We start from the raw sequence: 19,176 nt of genomic DNA, 5'->3' as shown, positions 1-19,176 counted from the left end.
TGGCTTCATATTTTTTGCCTTGGTTATTTTGTTTCTTGATTTTCATGGTCTTCTACTAAACTCTTACTATCTGTTTTAAGTATAAAAATGTAATGACCTAATTCCCACAGTTTCTACTTAAAGTTCCCATCTTCTGTCCAATGTCACAGTATAAACATTTTCTGTTCTCCTTCCTGCCATTTTTATTTATTAAAGGGTAAAAAGCTCCCCAAACCCACCTGGTCTCATGTAAAAATCTAATCGCCCCTAAACCAAATGGCTGGTTGGGTCCTTCTTGGTGACAGCAATGTGTTCAGTGGCCTGTGATAGCTGACGATGAGTCTTTCTCATCCTTGTGGAGGAATTCTGACCCAGTCTTCTTTACAACATGGTTTTACTCAGCTACATTGGAGAGTACCCCCCCCCCCCCCCCCAGCATGAATGACTTGTTTACATTCATGCAACATAACCTAAATCTGGTTTAGGGACAGACCTTTACCTGAAAATCTTCATTTTGTGTTTTCTTTTTTTATTATTTGTTCAGAGGTGTACTTTCTGGTGTGTTTTCAGGTCATCAGTGATTTTAACTAAGGCAGCCGAGAAATACTTTGCCTGTGCAAATTCTCAGTAATCCAGGTCATGGTGACAGCAAACAGGCTTAAATCCGAGGCAACCAGACTTTTGCTCAGTATCTTTCTAAAAAATATTCTGAGACCTATCCAGAATTCTGTCAATTCAGGCGGCTCGCTCTACTGTTTTTAAGCAGCAAATGTCTTCAGAAAAATACAGAGAGAAAGTCTGGTTGCCTCCGAATTGCTCTCTGAGATCTTCTAGCCCACTTCATGGTATAAAACGTCCTATTCAGGTGATTTCTTGATTTCACTGGGCCTTTGTATGACTAGTAAAAGCAAATCAAATTATTTAGTGTCTCACAGTCAATTAATTGTTCGATAATTTATTGACCTGAACAATTTAAGTAATAGAAAAAGCAAAAACTGAAAAAAGTCTCCAATACTATATCATATATTCTTTATTAAAACATGGAATCCAAAATATTTGTGTTTTCATTGAAAAACGTGACAAACTATGAAACGAACACAGCACAATATTTACAAACATTGAAATTTATTTGTATGCATAAAGGTGACAAATAAAATAAAGTGGTTTAATACATGTCGATAGTTACAGCTTCTTCCTTGTTCCCTAGAGGTAGACATATACACAGCAACTAGATTGTTGCTTTATATTCATAGTCTTTGTATTTGTGCTTTATATTTACATAAGTTGATTCATTTTAGACTTCCAAGGAAAACCACAGAAGCTCTACAGAAATGCTTATCTGTAGTAGTTGGCGTTTGGTTTTTAATCTAAAGTGTGTAAATAAACCGAATCTTCATATTTTTAAGTAACTAAAATATGTAAACTAAAAGCAACATAGAAGAGAAAAAAGATGATATTTTGTATTCACAAATGGAGACACAGAACAACTTCAATTCAGATTTTTCTATTTGAACACTAAACTCTTTGAAAGCCGATCTAACATGTATATCCATGACATTTATCATCAGTTTGATCTCCATATATATATTTTTTTTAATTTTTGACCTGAAAGTGTTCCAAATCTATATACTGGTTCATCTTTTGATGAGAATCTTTTCAGGCAGTCTTTGGCCCGTTCTGCTGGTTATATACTATTTTAACACCACTTAAACAGGCAGTTGCAAACGCTCAAACTCAGTACAAACACTAAGCAGGAGGCATTTGCATATGATAGACATCTTCATACTGACTCTGCTGAAGAGGAGGCTTCATTACCACATAAGTGGAGTTCTCAACAGCTTTGGTGTTTTTCTGTAACACAAAAACACAAGGGAGAAAGATTTACGTAGGTGGAACAGTTACAAGGCTAAATCAGTCACATTTCAAATTAGTTATTCATTGAACAATTTGCGTCAAGGATGAATTCTGCTTAGTGCATCATTTAAACAATGGAATGAAGAGGTTTTGTATACAGTGTCTTACAAAAGTATCAACACTATTCTGTTAGATTTCAACCCTCAGTTTAAATGCTTTTTGATCGTATTATTTTGTGGCACATATTAGTCTAAACTGGTGAAGAAAAATGAGAAATATATAGGAAAAAAATACTTAAAATTGGCATGCAGATATGTATCCACCCCCTTGATATGATGTCCCTAAAAAGGTCTGGTCCAACCAATAATCTTCAAAAGTCCCACAATTAAATTAAGTTCACCTGTGTGCAATCTAAGTGTGACCTGTCAGTATAAACACACCTTTTTGAAAGGACCCTGAGGCCTCCGCACCACTAAGCAATGGGCTGAAACATCATCAAGACTAGGCAGGAAGTACAAAATTGTCAGGGACAAAGTTGTTGAGAAGTACAAGTAATGGTGGAGTAGCAGACAATATACAGGACTGTCTCAGAAAATTAGAATATTTTGATAAAGTTCTTTATTTTCTGTGATGCAATTAAAAAACATGAAATGTCATACATTCTGGATTCATTACAAATCAACTGAAATATCGCAAGCCTTTTATTGTTTTAATATCGCTGATTATGGCTTCCAGCTTAAGAAACCCAAATATCCTATCTCAAAATATTAGAATATTGTGAAAAAGTATACTAGTAGGCTGTTCAACTAATCACTTGAATCGTCTAATTAACTGGAAACACTGCAGGGTTTCCTGAGCCTTGAAAAACACTCAGCTTGGTTCAGTAAACTAAATCACAAGTATGGTAGTGGTTAAGAGACGACATCAGATTCTCACAGTAACTGGTGTACTGACCATGGCATTACTGTCCTTGATTGGCCTGCCAATTCCCCTGACCTGAACCCCATAGAGAATTTGTGGGCTATTGTGAAGAAGAAGCTGAAAGACACCAGAGCCAACAATGCAAATGAGCTAAAGGCCGCTATTGAAGCATCCTGGGCATCCATAACACCTCAGCAATGCCACAGGCTGATTGCCTCCATGCCACGCCGCATTGATGCACTAATCTGTGCAAAAGGATTCCCAACCAAGTACTGAGTGCATTAATGGACATTTTCAAATGTTTGATTTTGTTTTGCTGTTACAATTTTTTTTTTTACTTGGTCTGAGGAAATATTCTAATATTTTGAGATAGGATTTTTGAGTTTTCTTCAGCTGTACGCCATAATCAGCGATATTAAAACAATAAAAGGCTTGCGATATTTCAGTTGATTTGTAATGAATCCAGAATGTATGACATTTCATGTTTTTTAATTGCATTACAGAAAATAAAGAACTTTATCACAATATTCTAATTTTCTGAGACAGTCCTGTATCTAAATAAGTAAGTTGATCTTCCTTCGAGCACCATCAAATTGATCCTTTTCAATTAGAAAGTCAAGCCAAGTTTATTTGTATAGGACGTTTCGGCAGCAAGGCATTAAAACATAAAACATCAAAACAGTCTCTGGTTGTGAGACCAGTAACAAACATTAAATTGTATCAGGTGAAAACATCAACATACATCAAATATGGTGGTCAATGGTCTTGTTATTATGGGCCAAAAGCAACTCTAAACAGGTGGGTTTTCTGTCTTAATTTAAAAGAACTGATTTGCAGTTTTCTGGAAGTTTGTTCCAGATTTGTGGTGCATAGGAACTAAATGCTGTGTTTGTGTTTGCCATGTTTGGTTCTGGGTATACAGAGTACACCAGAAGCAGCTACGGAGTAGTCTGGAGGGGGTTGATACAGTAACAACAGGTCTTCAATGTATTTTGGTGATTTATAAACTAACAGAGGTAATTAAAAGTATATTCTCTGGGTTACAGGCAGCCAGTGTAAGGACTATAGAACTGGGGTGATGTGCTCCATGTTCCTGGTTTTGGTGAGAATGTGAGCAGCAGGGTTCTTTATCAGCGCCAGTTGTCTGATTGATTTGTTGGGAAGACGTGTGAAGAGACTGTTACTATAATCAATGCGACTAAAAATAAATGCATGGATGTTTTTCTAGAAACAACAGTCATCGGGTGGTAGAAGGCTGACTTTGTGACGGTCTTTATGTGCCCCTGATGATTCAGGTCTGAGTCCATCACTACATCCAGATTTCGGGCCTGATCACTAGTTTGTAATTGAAACTGCGTCCTGACTAGTTGTTCCTCTTTAGGTCCAAAGATGATATCTTCAGTTTTGTTCTTGTTCAGCTGGAGAAAGTTTTGGCACATCCATGCATTGACTTTTTGTAGGCATCCTATCAATCTATGATGGGTTCAGAGTCAACTGGTGATATTTAAATTTAGAGCTGAGTTATGGTAACTAATCTTGTTTCTTGTTGAAAATAACCTCAGCTAGTGGGAGCATATAGACACTGAATAGAAGGGGTCCCAGAATTGAATTTTTTGCGTGCTCTGATGAGAAGTTAGCTATTGGCACAGATAAGTCTGTGTTCTTTAGGTGGGATTTGAGCCAACTGAGTGCTGTACCAGGGAGTGCGACCCAGCTCTCCAGTCAGTTTAATAATATAGCATGGTCAACAGTGTCAAATGCTTGGCTGGGGTCCAACCGACCTTACCCTGTCTGAACGCTTTGATGAGGGAAGTCTCAGTACTGTGGTGAGCACGGAAAATGGAGTGAAAAACATCAAAGCGGTTGAACACTAAGAAAGCTACACTGACCGGCCACTTCATTAGATACACCTTGCTAGTAACAGGTTGGACCCCCTTTTGCCTTCAGATCTGCCTTAAGCCTTCATGGCATAGATTCAACAAGGTACTAGAAATATTCCTCAGAGTTTGGTCTGCACTTTGCATTGTCTCTGTACTGAATTGTGCTATATAAATAAATTTGCCTTGCCTTGCCTTGCCTTGGTCCAATTGACATGATAGCGTCACGCAGATGCTACAGATTTGTCGGCTGCATCCTTGCTGGGACGGTGATGTTATAGTTTACATAATCCTGTGTTTGGAGAAATTACTTTCTGTTAACGGCACCGAAAATATTGGCCGTGAAAAGTTTTTCCCATCTTGCTGTAGGCCAACTCCATTGTGTCTGAAAAGATGAAGAAAATCTTATGATTGTCAACGAAGTTCACAGAGCTGGCAGAGCATTCTTTAATCAGCCATTTATTAGTCGTAAGCAGTCTTTTCAGACTTCTGAGTGTGCTTAGAAGATGAATAAAGTCCTTTTTCACAATTTCTCATATTTGCTTGATCAGGTCATTAGCTCCAATATGTATGAGAAGATTCTGAATGTTGGGCTGATCAGTGGTTAACGAGGGTATTTTTTCTGTTATATCAGACACTGTGTCATCTGAGAAGCAGATTACCTTCGTTCTCTTTTTAGTGCAAAGGCGATCGATTCCATTAACTGTTGTATCACCGACAACTTGTGGCATAAATTTTGGTTTCTGGGTCAGAGGTGGTTGTGTTGCTCTTGTCTCGTGCTTCTTGCTGATGTTTGGAGGAGAGGTGTCTGTCGTAGGCTTCTGCTGAAGAGCAGCAAACCTGTTTTTCAGAGGCAATCTCGTGAAGTTTAGTGGGTTTCCAGTGTTATGGCTCGAGCTGGCTGATTAGTCCTTGGTACCAGAATTAAGGAAGATGGAATCGTGTTTGTTGTTTTCTCTTTGGTGCTGGTGTTGACAAGGGGAGGTCTCGGCTCAATGCTGGCCACACTGCATCATCTAGGAGATGGGTCTGTCCCATTAGACGTCTAATCGGGTCCACAGGATGAGATTTATTTTTTGGCCTTGGCTCCAAAACAGTTACAGGTGGGTGAGTTGCTTGCTGTGGTGCTCAAAGGCTGTTGGTTGTTTTGAGACATCGGTAGAATTGTTTCCAAAACCTGTGTTTCAATATTTACCTCCAGCTGAGAAACCTTCTGTTCAATCTATTAAGGTTTTTTACTGCTAATGTCCTTGAAGTTTATCTTGCTTTTGTTCATCTTGGAAGTAAAAATAGGCCAAAAGTAAAAGTAAAAAAATCCCACAGTCCTTATGTCTGAAGTAATTCAGTTATGAGGGTAGACAATGTAAGAGTAACTATAAAAACTGAGTATATTCAATTACTTTAACAAGTAGAACTATCAAATCACGACGAGAGAGATGGATAGGCAGTTCCTCCTTCCAAGGTACAATGTACCAAAACAAACCTGGGATAGAGAGGGCCACCCACAAACCAAACAAGGAGAGCATTGATCAGAGATTAAGATTAAGGAGTTCTCCGTAATACTTCGAAGACGTCCTTAATCCCACCAACACGTCTTCCATTGCGGAAGCAGAGCCTGAGGACTCTGGGTCGGGTTCTCCCATCTCTGGTGCTGAGGTTGCCGAGGTTGTTAAAAAGCTCCTCGGTGGCAAGGCTCCGGGGGTGGATGAGATTCGCCCTGAGTACCTTAAGGCTCTGGATGTTGTGGGGCTGTGTTGGTTAAAGCAGCTCTGCAACATTGCGTGGACATCGGGGGCAGTTCCCCTGGATTGGCAGACTGGGGTGGTGGTCCCCCTATTTAAAAAGAGGGACCGGAGGGTGTGTTCCAACTACAGAGGAATCACACTCTTAAGCCTCCCTGGTAAGGTCTATTCAGGGGTTCTGGAAAGGAGGGTCCGTCGGATAGTCGAATCTCGGATTCAGGAAGAGCAGTGTGGTTTTGGTCCTGGCCGTGGAACACTGGACCAGCTCTATACCCTCAGCAGGATTCTGGAGGGGGCATGGGAGTTTGCCCAACCAGTCTACATGTGCTTTGTGGATCTGGAGAAGGCATTCGACCGTGTCCCCCGAGGGATCCTGTGGGGGGGGGGGGGGTACTCCGGGAGTATGGAGTACCGCACCCTTTAATAAGGGCTGTCAGGTCTCTGTACGACCGGTGTCAGAGTCTGGTCCGCATTGCCGGCAGTAAGTCGGACTCGTTTCCGGTGAGAGTTGGACTCCGCCAAGGTTGCCCTTTGTCACCGATTCTGTTCATAACTTTTATGGACAGAATTTCTAGGCGCAGCCAAGGTGTTGAGGGGATCCGCTTTGGTGGCCTTAGGATTGCGTCTCTGCTATTCGCGGATGACGTGGTCCTATTGGCTTCATCAGGGCGTGATCTACAGCTCTCACTGGAGCGGTTCGCAGCCGAGTGCGAAGCGGCCGGGATGAAAATCAGTGCCTCCAAATCCGAGACCATGGTCTTGAACCGGAAAAGGGTAGAGTGCCTTCTTCGGGTTGGGGAGGAGTTGCTGCCCCTAGTGGAGGAGTTCAAGTATACGTGTATGCCTTGGCCGACCCATTAGCACCATCAGCCGCCATGCCTTGATGTCACGTGACGTGCATTCATTGCCGCCGCCTCCCTGGCAGAGAGTGCCTGGTAATGATGTAATACTGATTGCCAGCAACAACAAGAGTAAGTTTTCAGCTTTTATTATATTTTAACCGTCTAAATTAGCTGGATTTGCCCTTTGAATGTCTTCCTCTGTCACTGTGAGCAGGAGGGGACAGCTGTTTCTCTATGAGAACGGAGCAGCCCAGCAGTGTAGGGTTTTTACTTTCCCATTCACTCACTGAAACGTGTCAACATTAGTTTTTAAATAGTAGTTGAGCCATTTAAAGTCAGTGTAAAACTCCTTTCCCTCTGTCTAAAAACCCATGTCTGATCTCCAGCTGGCCACCTGCGACCGCTGTGTGAGTGCGTGTTGCCATGAAGAATCATCAGATTCAGATTCAGACATAGAAAGTAATTTCCCCCTGGGATCATTAAAGTATTTGCATGGACAACCGAGACTCATGTATGTGCATGAAAACAATCACTACTCTTACATCATTTAACTTTGCAGAAAATAATTTTCAGCGGTGGTCAGTCAATTTTATCCTCCTCCTCCCCATAACAAGATGCTCTTTTCTCGCTGTGACACCTTCATTAAGTTTCGTTTAAGAGTCACAACGCCATTTAAAGCAAGACACTGTCAGAGTAAGAAAGATGTGACAGATTGGCTACGAGCGCTCTTTGTGTGTCTGCATGTGCACGCCTTCCTGTGTGTGTGCGCGCGTGTGTGTGTGTGTGTGTGTGTGTGTGCGCGTGCATGCGTGTGTGTGCGCGTGCATGCGTGCGTGTGTGTGTGTGTGTGTGTGTGTGTGTGTGTGCGCGTGCATGTGTGTGTGTGTGTGTGTGTGTGTGTGCATGCCTTCCTTTCTGTGTACAACTTTGACAGTTTTCTTCAGGCCAGTTCGAGCAAATTGGATAATAAAACATGGTCATTTTTCAAGTAGAAAAGAATAAGTTAAATTTACAAATCAAACAGAAGATGTTCTAAGGAAGGTAATTTGCAATGACCTGGTGTAAAAAAGACCAAGTTCTTTAGAATTTGTTATATTTCTGTTTTACAAATGTTATTAGGAGGGTAATTTGCGCCAGAAAGGCCTCGTGCTGCTACATGAATGCTTTGCTTTGTTTGCTATCCTTTGTTAATGTTTTGTGTTTTTTTAAAGGAACTTTGCACAAGTTAGAAGCTTTTTTTTCTTATACATGCCTGACATGTAAAATTAGTTTTCCTCCATTTACTTCAGTTGCCTCTACAGCAGGGGACTCCAACCTTCTCGGTACATGGGCCAAAAATAGTCAAGGAACTCGAGGGCCAAAAATTTAACACTTTTTTTTAAAACCAAAAAATTATGTTACTTTTTTTTCCTACTCTACAAAATGTTATTTTAAATAAATAAATTAGTCAGATTTTTTTTGTAGGGAATGAATATGTAAATTATTGTAGATCCAAATTTTAAAAGGGTTTTGCTCATTTGTTGTATTCATTTAGTTTGCAAATTATTTTGAATTATTTAATTTGACTCTTTAACAATAATAAACTGAACTCTTTTTGGTCTAGCAATAGATACTTTAAAGTATCCTTTCACCCACCTTCTCTCTTCCTAATAAATCCTGACCATTTTTTTATTTGAATGGTGGAAAGGGCTAGTTTCCTATTTATTTTATAAACCAATTTAGCAATCAAACACTTTCTATATTACCTTATTTTGTTATGTTTTAATGCTTGTTATTTTAGATAAAGTATTTATGAACATGTGTTTTGCTGGGATGTGCAACAGTTCCTTTTCATTTACTCTTTAGCGTAATTTTATTGTCCCATGCTTCAATGCTATGTTTTAGTACAGCTTTCTTACTTTTTTGTTTTGTTTGGTATTGTGATGTGGTTTCCCTTGTTCTCTCTGTCTTGTATTGCAATTTATCTGTATATCTTTTCAGTTTGCGGTACCTCTGCCCACAACAAATTTCTGTTAGGGCACAATAAAGTACACCTTATCTTAGCATGACCACATGAACCTAATCAGTTTTCTTTTTTTTTTTCGGAAAGCACATTTCAGTGTTTTCTAAGACATTACCAGAACAAAGCTCTCTGGCTACTGTGTTTTCATCCATCTAGACATTTCAGGTAACTGGGTTGAGTTAGAAACACTGATGGACAACCGAGACTCTAGCAAACCTTGAGAGTTTAGTGAGCGATTTGCCACAGACTACCTTTGTTTTTGCCCTCAACACCACCCATGGTTTCGAGATTTACTCACTGATTCGTTTGTTCTTCCTTTGCCCTACTTCTGTTTCCTGTCTTTTCAAACTTTAAAGTCTTTTCACTTTAAGGTTGGGAGGTGTCTTTCCATGAAAAACCTAAAACATATTTTTGTATTTAAACGTTTTTGCTGATAAATCCCACAAATCTACTCACACTGCTGAGAAGGTGAGGGCAGAGACAATGCTCTTCCAACATGTATATTGTCAGTTCACTGCAAATAAAAACCAAGTGGAGTGCAGTGTCACATGTTTTTATCTGGAAGCTGAAAATCAGTTTCTACTTTGATTTTAGCTACATGTTCTTATAGGATCATTGATTGATTTGATTGGTTAGGTCAGCCTTCAAGATGAAAAGGAAGTCAAGAGTATGTAATGAATCATTTCCTCCTCTGCGACAGCTGTCAGTGGGAACTCAGCGTGCAAAACAACAGGTAGATGTTTCATTTTCTGTGTTTGAAATTCTTCCCACGCACTGAGAAAAAAAGTCTAGAAACCCATCTCCACTCAAGCCAAGTACATAAAAAAAGTTGGTTTCTTAAAATTAGTCAAAATGGTAGTTAGAAAACAAAGTGGGTGGTTTTTAAACAAAATACTTTCCTGATGTAACAATTTGTTCCTTTAGTGTATTATTTAAAATAATTTTTTTTAAATGAAAAATGTATGAAAACTGTTTCATTATTATTATTATTATTATTATTATTATTATTATTATTATTATTATCCATCCATTTTCTAACACGCTTATCCCTATTGGGGTTGTGAGGGGTGCTGTGAATTGGCGAGAGGCTGGGTGACCCTGCACAGGTTGCCAGTCTATTGCAGGGCAACATAGAGACAAACAGGACAAACAAGCATTCACACACACACTGACACCTAAGAAGAATTTAGAGAGGCCAATTGACTTAACAGTCATGTTTTTGGACTGTGGGAGGAAGATGGAGTACCTGGAGAGAACCCACGCATGCACAGGGAGAACATGCAACCTCCATGCAGAAAGACCCAGGGTTAGACTCGAACTCAGGACCCCTCGTGACCCCACAAGGGATAAGCGTGTTGGAAAGTGGATGGATGGGATACATTGTGTGGTCTATGAAAACGTATTCAGCAACGACCCTGTTCAGTTCATTGCATCACATTTTCTTTAGTGATCTAACCCTAGGAGCAAAGCCTTCTCTCTGCTTTTTCTGAAATATTACTAACTTTGGAAGATGGAAATGACAGATTCTGAACTGAACTCCATGCAGATTAATATCTTCAATATATATATATATATATATATATATATATATATATATATATATATATATATATATATATATATATATATATATATATGTGTGTGTGTGTGTGTGTGTTTATAATTTTAAAACGGATTATTTTTGACAACCCTAATACCTTGCCTAACCTTAACTTCAGATGACCTTAAGAAGTTACGGTCATCTGTTAAGAGGAAGATAAGAGACTTCCAGGAAACTTACTTTCCAAATTACTGAAAGCCCCTGGTTGCCTGTTGGTTAAACACTCATCACACATCACAATCTAAGAAACTTTAGATCAGCAATTAAGTTACGCAGATAGTTACCGTCCGTATGGCACAGAGGCAAGTGATTACACAGCTGTACAGGAGCACCAGAGCCAGCACTCCAATCAAAATCCATGTGAGCTCGTTAGACTGAGAGGGAGGAGGAGGGCTAGAACACAGAGGGGCCCTTTCTGCTGATGACAAACAAGACAAAGCAAAGAGAGATGAGAACAGGCCTTAGAAATTGATTCATGTTGGAATATTCTAAAGTAGTAAAGAAGATTCTAACTCCACGGAGACAGGAATCAAATGAGAGCGGGTGTAGTTTGATCCAATGTCACAATCTCATTAGGAATCATTTCAACTTGTTTACTACATTTTGATACAAGCACAGGCATTTGGTGCGCACCTGCGGCTCGTACGGCAGCTCCGGGCTCGAGCTTAAAAGCAGGTTGCAGTCAGCTGGAAGACGCCAGAGTGTTAAACTGTTGTGGTACACTTTAGTGGCCACTGTCTCTCAACAGTTTACCTGTTCCCAGCGCTAACTCGTGTTTCCTGTTTCTCACAGATCGCTTCATGCACTGCATCACTCTCTGGATGCTCTTCCGAGTTCTGAAGTCTTAAGTTAAGTCCCTGGAACCTCTTTGAGATTTTGCTCTGGCACTCCCCTCAAGCCCCCTTGCTGGTACCGAGTCGGACAAGAGTTCCCCTTCTGCACTCTCCCTGGTTCCTCCAGCTGCTTACTGCCACTGCCTCCTGCTTCGGTGCTGCTCGGACCTCCGGCAAGTCCCATCTACCCACTCACCTGTCCCTCAGTCACCTGGCTCCACCTCCGAGACCAGCTCCACTGAATCCGTCTTCTGTTGCCCCCCCCCCCCCCCACTAGGTTTCCCTCGTTACGGCAGTTTCCCCTCCTAGCCCCGTTTAACCTGTTTCCTTTCTTTCGCAGAGTGTCAGTCACGGTTTCCCAGTCACTGTTGGCCGCCCGCTCTGTGATCCGTCCTCCCTGTGATTTCTCCTCAATCTCCATCTCCGTGAACCTCTGTGCCTGTTAATAAACATCTTAAACTGCTCTCTGCCTCCTGATTGTGTTCTGCATGTGGGCCAAACATTTAAAAACCATGACAGGGACTAGTTAACTAAAATGTTAAAGCTGGCTAGTTAGCTATTTTGTGTCAAAGTCAGCATATTTAAATATTCAAAAGTAAAGTCTGTAAACTATCTTAAACCGTCTTTTTTCCTCTTTCTGCAACCTCTGTTGACAGTATTTAGAATGATCTCAGTCTGATTTCTTACACGAGAAGAGTACATTTACGTTTTTGTTAGGTCTTGCTTTTGTTTTGTCTTTGTTTACTTTACTGATATAAGCATTTATGGAGAGTGAAAATATTTATTTGGTTGTTTGTAATCACACACCTGGCATTAGTTTGGTTGGTGTTCCGTTTCTGGTGTGATCCACATGTCCCATTTCCACTGTTATGTTACACTGAAAGGTGGATTCCATTTCTTCTGCTCCGACGTTCAGTAAAATGAAAACAAACTTTGAGGGATTCTCATGAAACATGGCAATACTTTTGGTGGAATCATTTCCTTTCTGGGCGACCATCACTGTTTTGCCATTCCTAAAATTTCAAACATAGATCAGAAATTTAAACAACTTAACTCACTAATTAGAAGCAAAGTACTTATGTGTTCATTAATGGGAAAAGGGGAAAAAAAGAGTTTTATACAAACCTGCTAAAGAAGAGAAAAATAGTGGAGAAAAAAATTAAAAGAGATACATTTCTGATTGTGAAAGCATTTTTAAAACTGAAATAAAATCCAAGTCTTCACATCTTTAGGAGCAAATAATAAATAAATTCCCTAAAAAAATAACTACCAAATCAGAGCAGCTGCAGCGAATAATGCATCTGTGTTTTATTATTTAATTGTTTTAATTGATACAGTGTCAAAGGATGAGGGATGCTCTGTTAAGAGAGAAATAAAAAGCAGTAGAAGCAGGGTGAAACAAGAGTGTGAGAGAGGGAGAGAAGTGGAACACTGAAATTACAAGGAGGTATTGAAAGTGGACGGTTTAAAGTACCTCAGACCAACCATACAAGCCAAAAAGCAGGGAACAGGTAAAACGAGAGGAAAGAAGAGAGATTTTGTCAGGGTTGGGCTGTGACAAATGACCAGTTGGAGGAGTGAAAGGACAGCTTTCTATTCTGGTAGCAGGAACTTCCACAAGGATGTAGGTGCAAACAAAAGGTTATAGAGGCAAGCTTGATATGGTTTGGGCATACAATTTGAAGGACAATGGATGATGACTATAGAGAGAGAACAAACTGAAAGACAGCAGAAGAAGTTCATAGATGTAGTGAAGGAGGGTATGTAGAGGGTAATCCACAGTAGTGCCACCTGGATAGAGAAAAGGCTTCAACCCCACTGTCTGCTGCATTCTCCAACATATGTCAAAACCGTTTTTACTGACTACTAGAAAGAGTATAATTTGGCCAATTAATGGGTTCAATACTTTTAATGTTATTAATCTATCGAGCATTATTCCCCCTTTTGGGGGTCTTCTCTAATTCTAACTCATTCTTAGCTCCTCCCTTGTACTCCAAATTCTTTCAGCTTGGCCTTGGCATATTTTAGGGGGCAGACTTCACTAATACTAATCCTAAAATGAATATCCAAGCTCATAGACATTCACAGCTTTCACGTCTGCTGCCGGGTTACGAGCACCAACAAACTTTTCTAATTTATTTCAATAAATCTCTTTAATTGCCTCTTTTGTCTGTGTGAGTCTCTCCAGCTTTAATGCACATTTCCCCAGTACTTTTTCCCCATCATGATTTCACCCTCTTTCACTCTGTGTCACAATCAGGTATTGAGTTTTTGAGTTTCTTTATGTTTCTGTTTTTTTCCTGTTTATATTTCCTAGTTGCTGAAATTTTTGTTCATGCAATTGTGGATTGGTTTTGTTCATTCTCTCTACATTTTCTATTGTTTCTGTTGGATGTCTTCCGTGTGCTTTTCCCTTCAGTTCCAGTCTAATAAACTCAGCCTCTCTGTTGCCTTTAGTCTCAGCTGTTCTTGATCTCCTCATGACAATGGTGGTGGGAGAGGGTGCAATCATCAACATTGTTGATGATTATGGATTTACATTTTGCGGCAGATTGTTGATCTGAATCAACATCAGATCGAAGTCTATCTTTCTGCACCCCTTCATGTCACCACACACTCCGTTCCCTCAGGTCCTCCTCTTCCATCCATCTTACTGTCCCTCCTGCCCGTCTCAGTTCTATGGGGAGAAGGGCCTTCAGCCGCTCTCCTCCCCATCTCTGGAACTCACTACCTCCTGATCTTCGCAACTCTCAATAATTTCTGTTTTTAAAGCAAAAATTAAGATGCATCTCTTCTGAATTGCATATCTAACTTAACTCGTTCTACATTTTTATTTCACTGTCTATTATTTGTTTTGTTATTGCTTGTTATTGTTTCTCTGTCTTAATTGTGTTTTATTTCTCTCTTTGTATGGCGACCTTGTGTTTGTTGAAAGGCGCCTTGAAATAAATTTAATTATTTATCATTATTATTATTATTATTATTATTATCATCATCAAACTTGCCCAGGGTCTACGTTTCGTAGAACAAAAGCATTCCTATGGACTTGCAGCTCCTTTATCGTGCAATTGGATTGGTCAATTTACAAACTTTATAATAAATACCCACTCCACCATATACTGACAATGACTCCAAAAAAAAAGTCCAACATTTTTTTTAAATTTGCATACACGTTCACAACTACATGATAGACTGGCAGTGGAGGGCTGTCAGTCTGCCTTGTTCATTCCTCGAACAGGGCTATGATAAACAGACGCAGCTCATTTCAGAGCTGCTGTGGAGCCAAGAGGGCAGCCTGGTGTTTGTGTACACAGACAAAGAGGTGGCATAACTCAGGCTGAAGTTAGCCTGAATGCTGACCCAGAATGGGACCCAATCTGGGTCAGCATTCTGGGTCAGCTGTGGCTAATCACTCATAAAAATGTTAGAAATGTCATTATGGTTACATATTGACATTAAAAACTCTGTTCTGATTCAAAACATGAAGCTCTGGGTTGTTTAAAGGTGCAGTAATAAAAAAGAATGAACCATAGGAATTTATCACAAATGTGCCATTAATTCATTTATTTTTCTGTACAATATGTAATATATTATAATAATTAAACAAGGATACAGTTTTATTCAAAATAAAACAGATGCTATTTTATTTATAATGTACTAGTATGTGAAATATTAATACTGTTAACTGTAATCAATAATACTGCTAAGGCAAAGTTGAGGGTCCAAGGAAGTTCCAGGAAGTTCTAGTTTTCTACTATAACATCATTTTATAGTAGAAAATATAACATGATGTTTTGTTATATTTTCTACTCACGCACACACGCGCATGCACGCGCGCACACGCGCACACACGCATGCAAGCATGCTGGCAGTTCATTTGCCATCTCTGAGAAAGGCTTCCTTTTTGCCGTTAAACGCACAACATTCGCTCGATCAGAATCAGTCATTTTTGTTGGTCATAACGCGGGATCATTGAAATCGACGCCGTGATCCGTCTCTGAGCCACTATGCTCAGACTATCGGATCGGGCAGCAACTATGGGAACTGTCTCTGTTATCGCTAGGGAGGCAACAGAACTGACAAACACTCCTGAAATGTCAAAAAGTTTTTAGAAAAACTGAGCAAATGTCCGGTTGCCTCCAACTTAAAACTGTTTGCTGTTGTATAAACAAATGAAAAAGAACAAAAGACACAAGCACTAACACTTAGACACATGAGCAGTTCATCACCGTTGATGAGGTTGTTAGACAATAAACAGGTTGCTGCTTGTAAAGACTGTGCCAATGTGGTTTGAACCCACAGTGGAAAGAAGTTTGAGTGGGTTGACGGGAATCTGCAGCAAGCACCAACTGATATAGCCTGAACCAAAGACATGCTTCAGAGAATAACAAATACTAATAATGAGGTTTAGCTCATATTGTAGTATCACGTCTCCACAACACTTCCCTGGTGAGCATATTGACTTTTTTAAACTCAGTTTACTGACTTCAGGACCGACTTCCTTCCGCTGCTGACAAATAAACAGCCATGTGAGATCCAAAATTTACATGAATTAATGAATGATCTGATTTAATATATCATGACTAATCAGACTACTTACTGTGAAATTCTGAACAGTCGAACATCCTGAAGGCGAAAATTCTTTGCATCATGTTCACAGCTGATAATGGCTGTTTTGTCTGGGTTAACGTTCTGAAACTTGGGCTGGATCACTTTAAAAGCTGATGGAATAAAAGGTTTGGGTTAAGATAAGAAACCATAGTCAGGCAACATGTAGGAATGTAATCTTTGTTTTGGTGTTCCCACAGCATAAAATGTATAAAAACGTTTTAATTTCAAACAAACAAGAAGTTTCAAAAGGAATTGCTCTGTTTGCTGTGATGCCAGTGGAACTTCAGGTAACATTGGCATATGAGTGATTAGAAAGATTTGCCATGACCTTTCCTACGTAGATGTGAATTGTTACTTACCATAGCTCAATGTGGAGCTCAGGAAAATAAATATGAAGACAAAAACCTTCAACATCCAGTGTGCCATGTCAGCAGTGATGCGTCTTCTTTCTCTGTGGCCAAGACTAAAAGAAGTAAAGCTTCAACGAACACTCTGCTGTGAACAGTCAATCATGTGACAGTGGTGGAGGTGTCTTTTTGTTTCTGTGGTTGACTATGTGGTTTTTTTTTTATCCGGTTTGATTTTTAAATAACATGTACCGTAAGGAGTCTAACACTAAAATAGTGATGTTTTGCAGCGACATTGTGTTTTTACATTTGCAGTTAAATAATTCTGGAAAATTATCACATTCAAATTGATTATAAAGCACCCCCATAGCTTAAAAACCTTTTAAGCAAACTGTGTTTTTAGTGTATTTTTGCTGTGGCTCTAAAAAAACAGTTGACTTCATGTCAGTATTGAGGTAAAATTGATCTCATTAGACAGGTTCCTATTAAATACAGATAGACATGCTTAAAATTATTGTTGTGCAATGTGTTGCACACTTGAATAATGAATTAGTGTGTTCTGTGAAACACTTCTCTATTGTTGTTTACTGTTAAACAGACATGAGACCAACTGAGCATCTCCACGCTACAACAGCCAACACAGCATGAATTGTAAAGCATGTTATTATATATACGCAATACAAAGCAAACATTTTTTACTCTGAACAGCAGCATTAAAGTCTGTTAATCTAATGAAATAAGTTCTGCAGACTTTGAGGATTTTTGGTTCTTCCCAATGAAGTTTACTCAGGAAAAAAAACATGTCATCATCATATGGGTCAGTACCCTCTGTAAAGTACTTTGAAAATAAAGAGAAACACACTGACAAATACTGTAATACCCCGACAGAATTTGCAGTCTGCACTTCATCTCCGGTAAATACAACTTAATTTTGCACTAGTCATTGTTCTACTTAAATCATTATATAAATAAAAAATTAGGATATATATTTAAGTCAAGACGTGAACGTTTGTTTCGTAATAATATACGTACATGTACAATGTATGCAAACCCTCTGGCCTGAGTCTGTGAAAAGGATTAATAAGACAAAACCACCAAAATAATCCGTAGTGAACAATGTTTTTTTTAACCTACCGGTGGCGGGTCTTCCTCTCTGCTGAGGCGCGGTCTGTGTCCAAATCCGCTTTCTGCTGTTGCACAAACATGTCTGAACATCCATCCATCCATCCATTTTTTGACCCGCTTAATCCCTCATGGGGTCGCGGGGGTTGCTGGTGCCTATGTCCCAATATAAAATAATTGTAGCCGTCCAGTGGTTTCATGCTTCCATGCTCTCTCGTGTGCACTGGCCTGCGTGTTTATAAGGCAGCTATATGTCGCAGTATGGAACACTTGGCAGCATTTCACATTTCTCCGTCCCTTCAGGCTTTTGCTGTGTGGAACTGGCAATCTGATACCATCAACCATCAACTTACTCTTAAAACAACCTTGTGATACGTTATCTAAAGAACAAAAATACGTCGAGAACTCCTTTGTTTGTGTCCGCCATTGTGTTCGCCTTTTGCCTACCAGTCTGGCGCGCATGCGCGAAAAACCCGGATCAAAACAATAACAATGAACTGGTCTATTAGTACTATCTTCTGATGTGTCAATCATATAATTCAACCAATCAAATCAACGACTGAAGGTAAGATGCTAGCCAATAACAGCTGGAGAGGGGCGGGACACTGAGTCATACCTTCATAGCCTACAGAGAGACGCCGCAGCTCAGCTGTGGTTTCCGTTGGTGTCGGTGGTGTGGTATGGAACTTCGGTCTTACTACCAAACAATTACAAGAAATGGCAACGAAGCAATCGAGGTCGAGCTGGAAGCAGCACTGTAAATTTCTGTTTGAAACGTCAGCATTGAAGTCAAGACTGGAGTAAACATTCACGCTAGGAGAGTTAGCTAGGACAGCTAGGAGGGTTTGCTAGACAGCTAGGAGGGTTAGCTAGGACAGCTAGGAGGGTTAGCTAGGACAGCTAGGAGGGTTAGCTAGGACAGCTAGGAGGGTTAGCTAGACAGCTAGGAGGGTTAGCTAGACAGCTAGGAGGGTTAGCTAGGACAGCTAGGAGGGTTAGCTAGGACAGCTAGGAGCCAAAGGAGCAGAAGCAAGCAGGAAAACTCTGCCAAATTGAAGGGTTACTTGGTTGCATGAAGGGAACTCTGCTTTGTTCTGATCCTTGTTCTCATAGCTGCTGTAATTACAGAACCTCTTCGAGTCTGAATTGTTACTTCAGTCAGTGTTCAGCCTGACAGCAGCGCTCATGTTTATCAGCGTGTAGCTTATGCTTGACTTTTGTCAAGACACAGCGCTACAGGTTGTCTCACTGTTGATTTCCATCCCAAACCCAGCATAAAACCTGCCCAATTTAAAAGAATAAAACAAGCCCAAATCTCAAACTCTCCCATGTTAAAAGCACAGAACTATTAAACACATCAGAACATGCCATTAGCACACAACTGAGCTGAAGCAAAGAAAAAAACTTCACGCACACAGGCTCCGCACAAAATACAATCAGACAAGC

At 40.0% G+C, this 19,176-nt stretch overlaps 1 protein-coding gene across 2 annotated transcripts; it reads right to left on the bottom strand.

Annotated features, from left to right (window-relative positions):
- Positions 1-1,025: 1,025 nt before the first annotated feature.
- Positions 1,026-16,732, bottom strand: LOC105923194. Of its 2 annotated transcripts, none has more exons than XM_036133735.1 (5): positions 16,621-16,732; positions 16,251-16,371; positions 12,458-12,663; positions 11,102-11,235; positions 1,026-1,830 (listed from the first exon to the last, which is right to left on the bottom strand). In XM_036133735.1, the coding sequence occupies exons 1-5, from the start codon at positions 16,685-16,687 to the stop codon at positions 1,726-1,728; spliced, it is 633 nt and encodes a 210-aa protein (XP_035989628.1). In that variant the 5' UTR covers positions 16,688-16,732; the 3' UTR covers positions 1,026-1,725. The 2 variants fall into 2 exon arrangements, with proteins under 2 accessions (XP_035989628.1, XP_035989629.1); XM_036133736.1 differs by having other exon boundaries at positions 11,102-11,232.
- Positions 16,733-19,176: the final 2,444 nt, after the last annotated feature.

This window comes from Fundulus heteroclitus, unplaced genomic scaffold, assembly GCF_011125445.2.
Source record: "Fundulus heteroclitus isolate FHET01 unplaced genomic scaffold, MU-UCD_Fhet_4.1 scaffold_68, whole genome shotgun sequence".
In the NCBI taxonomy this organism is placed as follows: domain Eukaryota; kingdom Metazoa; phylum Chordata; class Actinopteri; order Cyprinodontiformes; family Fundulidae; genus Fundulus; species Fundulus heteroclitus.
Note: the sequence above shows the minus strand (reverse complement) of the source record. Positions and strands in the feature narration are given on the sequence as shown.